The sequence below is a fragment of the Sesamum indicum genome, linkage group LG3, assembly GCF_000512975.1.
Source record: "Sesamum indicum cultivar Zhongzhi No. 13 linkage group LG3, S_indicum_v1.0, whole genome shotgun sequence".
Lineage (NCBI taxonomy): Eukaryota > Viridiplantae > Streptophyta > Magnoliopsida > Lamiales > Pedaliaceae > Sesamum > Sesamum indicum.
The window spans coordinates 24,573,185-24,581,827 of record NC_026147.1 but is presented as its reverse complement, the minus strand read 5'-3'; the positions used below and the strand labels follow the sequence as shown (position 1 = coordinate 24,581,827).

The window sequence follows — 8,643 nt, the reverse complement described above, 5'->3', positions numbered from 1 at the left end:
GCCGCCGCTTCGTCATCCTCTCAGTACACGTATCCGCCCGCCACCACCTCCTATTTTCCGACCCCGTTTCACCTTCAACAAACGCCTCCTCCACCTCCCGTTCCTTACATCGGCGCCGCCCCTCCTCCTACCGTTCCGGCTGTTCCTCTACCCGTTTATCCCGCTCCTCCCACCGTGTACACTTTGCCGCAATATCAACAGGCGTGTATATCAATTCTATTATTTTTTAATGTATAAATTATATGCCTTATAGTTTAGATAGTTAAATTGCTGCTAGGGTTGATTGCGAATGTATTTAAAGTGGTGCTAGATGATTTCTGCTGTAAACCTTTAATTATCTTGACAGTTGCTACCAAGCATTATGTGATTATTGATGCAATTTTGTCCCTGTTGATTCGGTTATGTTTCTATCTAATACTGGGTGTTAATTTAGACAGGCCCAACAGTTGTTCCAGAGGGATGCGCAAACAATAACACCAGAAGCTATTGAAAGTGTAAAAGCTGCACTTGCAAGCAGCGATATTGAGCACAAAGCAGAGACTAAGAAGAAGGCAATTCCTCGGAAAGCTGCAGGGCAGACTTGGGAGGATCCCACCCTTGCAGAATGGCCTGAGAGTATGAGTTTATTGTTCGCACTGTTTGTATGTTAAGCAAGCTTGAGTCTATTAATTATTATTCTGTTGGGTATCAACCACCGGTAGTAAAGCCCAGGAATCAACTCTGATCAAACTATTACAAAAGATAAATGGGTTTGAAACCCTTATACAATTATTCATCAATACAAGAATAAAAATAATTACAGATTTATACAAATACAAACAGATCTATACAGTAAATAATGTAGCAGTTAAAGGAGTCTTTGGTAAAATCTTAAGCTCAGAATGCCAGGTCCGAAGACTGCAAACCCAAACGCCACAAAAGCCTGCAACCCAACTCACGGTTGCTTAAAGCACCGGGCCACAAAAGCACCGTATAACCTAGAGCCACTCAGGCACAGATCCACTCAGGATCACTTATCATTTATCAACCACAAAGGTTAGTTCACTAAGAACTTTTAAATGGAAGCACGGAGAAGGAGATATTAGAGTATATGATTTCAGGTTATGTTCGAATCAGAATGGAACAGGATATTTTGTAGGGAGTAGCCATTAATAGCCAGAGGGGATGATCGAGAAAAAAGGGCGGTGAAAGGAGAAACGGGAAAGGAGAAACCAAGACCAGAGACAAAAGGAGAGAGAAGATAGAAAATTGAGGCGTCGGGTATTAGGGTTAGGGTTTTGACTGAGAGAGAGAGGCTTCATATTTAAAGAGGTGGAACTGGGTCGGACTGGTAGGCCGGGTAAGGGAAGTGGGCCAGTTTTACCTCCCTTGTTATGTTTGGGTTAAATTCTGTCTAGACATTAGAAAATTTGCTGGAATGAGAGATTCATACAAGGTCATCTCTTTCCTGAAAAATTAACCATACATTCCTAGTCTTGTAGTTTACGTTAAGACCCTATGATGATGAATAATTATGCAGCGATAGATATGTTTCATTGTGTACTGAACAGATATCCGGGTTTGGTTCTGCATGCCCTCCCTTCATTATGTCGTCAACTCACAGTATGAACACCAACTGAGTGAATGCATCTTATAATTTGGAACCTGGGTGATTCTAACATGCATATTGCATCAATAACCATACTGGATTCCAAGTGCCATGAGTGCTAATGTGAGACTAAGGTGTGAAAATCATCCAAGTATGTCTGCAAATGCAACATACTTTGCTCTGTGAGATTCAACTTGCTTGGAAACTAGGGCTAGTGCTTGAGTTACTTTTACTATAATGAGTAATAATTGGTAGTTCATTCAATTTTTTTAGTTGACTTGCGTGGTATTGGCCCACTTGGCTATTGGAACTGGTATGCAGTGAAGTGTATCAGAATAGGTTCCAGAATCCACACCCAGTCTGCAACTATCCTAGTCTAATTGCATTTTTTATTTTATTCCTTAGCACAATTATTTTTTCAACTTCGTTTTCGTCCACCTTTTGGTTATTTTCATGTTGTCCTTTTCAGCAGTTAAAGTTGCCACAAGCAATTTTTACTTGTTGATATCTTGACATCTTGCAGATGACTATCGTCTATTTTGTGGTGATCTTGGAAATGAGGTGAATGATGACGTTTTATCCAAAGCTTTTTCAAGATTTCCTTCATTTAATATGGCCAGAGTATGTTCTCTGCAGACTCACTTATAGCTCTTTCTTGTGCATGTTGTAATTGGCTCTTGCTCTTGTATTATTTTAATATATTTTGAGTGGTATACATGAGCATTTGCATGTCCTCTTCAGATGTTAATATGAAGTGCATGGAGCCCTCAATTGACTCGTATTCGTTAAGGTAGAATCCTCGTTGTTTTAACCCGTGTTGTGATTTTGACAATGCATGAATGACTACTGTAGATAATTGGATGTGTACAGTATCTCAAGTTTGTGCCATATTAACTGTACATTTCTCATTGAGTATATGAATGAAATTTACCGATCAATTGTTGATGGCAAATAGCACTAAATTGTAGAAAGGTATAGTAAGCTTACAGTTAGGTCTAGGAATATTCTTCGTATTTTAGTTGAGGAAATTTATCAGCAGTTTTCTACTCTAAATTGTTGGGCTTTCGTTGCGCTGTGTTTATTATCCAATTATAAAGGATGGTGTTAATTTTTTCTTTTTCTTCTGTAAACTCGATCTGTTAAATATCATGTAGACCTAATACTAGATCATTTTGGTAAAGTATTAGCTAATTATTTTTCATCGTAATTTGTATTGGACCTCTTGTGACATATATGTGTCGACTTTAGTGAGTTGAGGCCCCTCATTTTGTGCCTTTGTAGGGTGTTTGTTGTTGGATCCAGGGCACATTGGTGATATATATGGATATAGGTTTTCCATGCTATGTAAAAAACATATGACACTGAATTATTAGATATGAAAATGTATATAAATATTTCTGCAGTCTCTGAAAAGTTTTAATATTTATATGGAAAAGAGGGGGAAATATATAATTGGATAGTGATGGGGACTAGATATTTGCTCTCTATGATTTTGACTGATGAGAAGTAGAACTAGTAAAATGGAAGTTGAATGAGTTTTGCTTCCATTTGTTTCCTTGGTCTTGTTGTGCATAGACTTTATATGTAAGATCTGGTTATGTATTTTTCTTTTGTGCTTTACATTCATGAATTATCTCTTTGCATTATTCTTGCTTAACTGTAGCAATTGCAACTGCAATTTATGATCTTCAAGGGAAATTTTTAGAACTTCTAAGAGAGAAAAGGAAAAGGAGCCAACTAGTTCATAGGTTCTGTCTTGCTTGAGTGTTGTCTTGTGAACACATTGTACAAAGCAAAGCCTATCTGTTAATATTTTGCTTTTGAAGGTCGTATCAGTGCATATCTGATGAAGAATGTGAGTTGTGTACTGTTACCTGTCTTCTTGAGGTACTTATTTCAGCATTTTAATTATTATATCTCTGGGATGTGAATTTGCCTACTTTTGTGTCTAGTATCTCCCCTGGTGGTTGTGCTCTCATTCTTCTCTGATGTCTGCATTTATAGTGCCTCGTCATATAATTATAAAAATACAACTGATGGTGGCTTATCTTGGATAGGTGGTTAGAGATAAGCGTACTGGTAAAACCAAGGGGTATGGGTTTGTCAGTTTTTCCAACCCGACTGACCTTGTGGCAGCTTTAAAAGAAATGAATGGTAATTTCTATTTTCTCATGTGGGTTTTATCCAAACTTAATTGTTTTCTTTTTCATTCCCTCTCTGCTCTAGAACATAGATAGGCGGGCCTCCTCTGGTCTAGTCTCCAAACCTGATTGTCTGGAGCTCTGAAGGGCCATGGTTTTCCATTCTCCTGGACCCCCTTTACCAGTTGGCCAAGGATGGATAGTGTGGCCCTTGGTACTTATTTAATCTTTGAAAGCTTCTTGAAAAATATTCTTGCTTCAGGGAAATATGTCGGGAACCGACCAATTAAACTTCGCAAGAGCACCTGGACTGAGAGGACTGATGCCGAAGCCCTGGAAAGACAAAAGGTGAGAGTCTCACACTCCTGCTGCGATTGGGGATAATTTATTGGCTGGGCTATGCCCTGGTCAAAGTGTTTGATGTTTCTATTCTTTTGGTTTTTTCCTTCTGTTGCAGAACCAGTCTCAGAAGAAGACAAAGCTGCCGAAGAAAAGTGTATTGCACAAATGAGTGCTTAGGTAATGTGTGAAGGACACACGCCGTTCAAAAACTTAGCCTGGTTTTCCTATGTAGACAAAGAAACTCCTCTACTTTTCATCAATCCTACCATCAGTACATTTATGACTTATTGGAATTGTTTTCCCTCATGAGGCAAGTACATTGGTGTATCCGAGTGATGAAGTGTAAAAACATGATCAAATGATGTTCCCTTTTGCCCAATTAATGGCACATTCGTTCACTTGACTTCAAGACTTCTAGATTGCTGTGACTGTGTCCTTCGGCGCATAGTTCTTTTGTTTTTAGCTGGTGTGAAAGCGCAAAAACAGGCCCCTAAGTGATACGCAATGTCGACCTACTGAGAGGGAAAGTAAACAGATCCTACACGGATGTTTTATTTGTTAACGGGCAACATGATACATTCATTGCCAGAAAGTCTCATTTTTTGATGGACCATTTATTCCTTTGGCTTGGCAAGTAAATCACTAGCATATCTTAACATTGCCTTATATTAATTTATATTAATATAAAAAGAAAAAGACTTCTATACTCACACTTGATAGTTCATAACACACACTTGATAGTTGATAACACTACTGCATCAATTTTTTGTAAAATTAAAAATATCTATCAACTAATAAAAGAACTAATTTATTCAACTTTTTAAATTATACATTAACTAATAAATTAATTTTTTTATAATTTTTTTTCTTAAAAAAATATAATACATTAATTTGTACATTTTATTCTTATTTATAATATATTTTAAAATTTAAAAAATTATTTATTATATATACGTGACCTTTAACGGCTAGGATTATAAGACAAAAGGTACTTCAATGCTTTTTCCTTTGTGGTTACAGAATACAAGAGAATCTTACTAAAGTGCCCTCCGTTTTCCTCTTCGGAACTTGCAAACAAAATAAAAAGGAAGCAGTGTGCAAGCGTGCTTGAAGAGACTAATGAGGGAGCAAACTATTCCACGATAGTAACTTGAGCAAGAAATTTCTTTTGAATAACATAAAATATTGCTTTTGAATGGTTAATTCCCAATGATGATCTGCAGTAAGACTATCGATTATCGACTCCAGCAACTGAAGCTGGCTCCTCACATGATTGGTCTGGCACCGAAGCAGGTTTCTTTTTACCAGGTCCAGATGAGACCTTAACCATCGCAGGTCTTAATAAGCGATCTCCAAGATAAAACCCCCGGCGAAATTCTTGGATTACGATTCCCTCCTTGAACTCATACGACTCCTCACGAGCAATAGCTTCATGCATCTGCATTCAACAGTTGAAATCACAATTGTAAAGAAGCAGAAACTGATGCATGATACCGTCACCCTTATCTAAAAGCAGGTAGACCATTATCAGTGTAGCTTATTACCCAATCAAAGGTCAGTGGACTGATTCAAAATCCAACCCCACAGTTTACATCCACTGTAGACCAACACCAAAAACCCATATGATGTAAAAGTATTGCTGTTCTTGCATCTAAAATTATGTTTAACTTGACATCTAAAGGTCCAGAGATGGGTGGTGGAACAAAAAGTTAAGAGATGAGTAATTGTTATTATTGGAAATAAGAACATAGAAGTAAGCATCCACACAGAAAAATTCAAGCTAAGTTGTGACAATTCTTACCTTAGGATCAAATGGCTTCCCAACTGTGGGGACAGCGGCCACACGCAAGCTCCGCATAATTTCCACAAACTGCTTGTATATACCTTGGTAACTTGTATCAATCTTCTTTTCCATCTCGGTTTCTAGTTTGATCTGTTGCTTGGCTCTCTCAAAACTGTCGACCATCGGCAAGAGACTTTCAATCACTTCTCCTTGGGCATCACTCCTTACTGTTAATCTTTCTTTTTCCGATCTTTTTCTGTAATTATCAAAATCAGCCTGCAAGCGAACTAATTTTTCCTTTCCAGAAGATATTTCTGCAGACATAGCTGCAACTTTCTGGGCCAGCTCATTTTTCTCTTTCTCCATCATGAATATCATATCTTCAAGTTCATATATAGCCTTTCTGTCTCCATCTAAAACAGCTTCCTTATATGCCTGCATGATCAACTTCAGGCGAGCAGGATCTGCTGCGCCTTCTGGCGCTTGGAACTCATCTGAATTGTTTGTCTGCAAGTTCATTTGGATATCATCACAGTAGAAAAGGAAAAGTTCAAAGTCTAAAATTGTTCACATCTAGTTCCATGTGAAATTTTGATTCAACAAATAGATTTGGCACTCTGATTGTGTAGTTGGCGCAAATTGCAAGTACAATTTCATAAAACAAGATAATTTGAGCTAGGACAAATGTCGGAATTTTCTACAAAGATGTCAAGTTAAACATGGAAGATGTAAAACTGAACTGTCGCTCCTTTGTTACTTTTGCATAACCATCTTGTCCAATTGCCAACCATATCCCTGTACTTATTTGTTTACTCGGGAGCAATGGTTAGCAAATTCCGTACTCATATTCATGTTATGACAATCCAAATCCGTTCACCTTTGATTACCAGAAACTTGGTTTTATCCCCAACTTCCCCTTCCCTTATGAAGTTCCATTTCTTGACACAGAAATCATATGTATTCATAGCAACTCTCATATTTTTCACCAAAATATTGCACCTCTACTGGCTGAGACATTATATCATAAGTTTATTTATCTTTCGGTGCATTTGGATTGATGAATTTGAATTTGAGGGAAGAATTTGGAGAAAGGGTTTCAAATGATTCCATTTAAAAAGAATTTGAAATCCATCAATATTCAACAAAACATAGTCCAAAATTAGAATTGAAGTATTTCAAATCCTTGAAGTTCAGAATTATCCAAATACATTCAAAGGATTTCTTATTAAGGATTTGAAAATCCATAATTTCAAATCCTCCAATTCAAATGCAACCTTTGAGAATTAACCCAGAGTGATTTTATACAAACTATTTTGGAATGAACTATCTTTAACTTAAGACAAGCGTAGGAATTATGAAACCATGATTTTTTACACACAAAATATCTTTACTTGCAATAGAAAGCTTCTGTACATTACGACACAAGGAAAAAGATCATGCTGATACTATAACAAAAAGATTAGTTTTTATATTTTAGAAACAGCACCCTAATATCTCTAACCATTTAAACTTCAACCTGTTTGTCAAGCTCCAGCTTTAAACTTCGATTCAATGTTAAAAGATAGCTATAGATGTTCCAAATTCAACAAGATTCCAGAATGTCCAAAAAGATGGGGGGTGGGAGTTTGGGAGTTCACGGCTAGAAAACACAGTCCACAATTTATCAACAAATTAAAATGTCAAGCTTTTTCTCTGAGATAACTAGATAAACAATTAGAAAATAAAAGCAATGCAATTTATGTAGGAGTTGCTAACGGCTATGCCTATGCCCCCATCTCTCTGTTTTTTATGACATTAGCAATCTGCTTCAATTAAAAAGAAGATACAATCAACTATAGCAAATTTATTTATTGAACCCATGAACATTTCAATGTCTGGTGTGTGTGTGTGTGTGCAGAGAGAGAGAGAGAGATTAATACCGGGGCGGGTTGGTTTTCCTCCTGGGCTGAGACGGAAGGTCTAAAAAAAGAACGCCTTTGATTCCTGAACCCATCGGTGATAATTCTTGGATTCCCATTTTTCCTGTATGAATTGAAAACAGGATATGCGGAAAAAACTGTTCTTGAAATGGAAATATTAAATTTTTGAATAGTGGGTCGTTGCAGACACAAATGGTTTGCGGGTCTTGAAGAAGTACGAGAGAAGTTGTGGGGAGTGTAGAGAGAGAGAGAAGCTGAAGCTGCCATCCTTGTGATTCCTAGCTGGACGGAAGGAAGACGAAAGAATTAAAAGAGAAATCCTCAAAGCAGTAGGGGAAAAATGGTGTTTTGTTATAGAAGGAACTAGAAAAGCCGGTTTGTGAAGGATTACTATATTGTCTTTAATCTTATTAAATAAATAATTATGTTTGTTATTACTACCTTCAATCTTATTTTACTCAAAACCACTATTGACCTTTCCGTTTTCATTTTAGGACATTAGAGAAACCAAAAAAAGAAAACAAAGAAGGAATCTGGAAAGGTAGCAGAAGTGTTATTCTATTTATTTTTAAGTATAAATTTTTTTATGATCTCGATTATCGTTACATTACAATTTTTAATTAATAATAATTAATATATTAATTATCAATATTAAATATTTAACCACTTTCTTTATGCAAATGAGTAATTCCATATCAACCCAAAAGAAAGGGGAAAAACCATCAATACCCCCATTAAACAAAAGGCCCATAATCTTACAATATTGTTAGGAGTAAAGGTCAGGGAAAATGAAAATATCATGCGACTGTTAAAATGACAATTATCCACATTAGAAGGAAGACAAAAACGAAAGTTATCTTATGCACATAA

The 8,643-nt window shown here is 36.7% G+C and overlaps 2 protein-coding genes across 2 annotated transcripts; one reads left to right on the top strand and one right to left on the bottom strand.

Moving 5' to 3' along the window:
• Window positions 1-4,480, top strand: LOC105159612 (RNA-binding protein 42; the record flags this gene model as incomplete). Its single annotated transcript, XM_011076726.2, has 6 exons — window positions 1-201; window positions 438-615; window positions 2,112-2,209; window positions 3,646-3,742; window positions 3,992-4,077; window positions 4,187-4,480. Coding segments are annotated over 6 exons (714 nt in total), but the record flags the coding sequence as incomplete, so codon positions are not given.
• LOC105159514 (protein GrpE) lies at window positions 5,061-8,168 on the bottom strand. The gene is made up of 3 exons (XM_011076599.2): window positions 7,774-8,168; window positions 5,873-6,361; window positions 5,061-5,509 (listed from the first exon to the last, which is right to left on the bottom strand). The coding sequence occupies exons 1-3, from the start codon at window positions 8,038-8,040 to the stop codon at window positions 5,300-5,302; spliced, it is 966 nt and encodes a 321-aa protein (XP_011074901.1). The 5' UTR covers window positions 8,041-8,168; the 3' UTR covers window positions 5,061-5,299.

Excerpts from the sequence above, each read along its gene's own strand:
- LOC105159514 (XM_011076599.2), bottom strand. The coding sequence starts at position 8,040 with ATGGCAGCTTCAGCTTCTCTCTCTCTCTACACTCCCCACAACTTCTCT. Across the intron at positions 6,362-7,773 it reads AGGAAAACCAACCCGCCCCG|ACAAACAATTCAGATGAGTT; the intron begins GTATTAATCTCT and ends ATGAACTTGCAG. Across the intron at positions 5,510-5,872 it reads GGAAGCCATTTGATCCTAAG|ATGCATGAAGCTATTGCTCG; the intron begins GTAAGAATTGTC and ends TGTTGAATGCAG.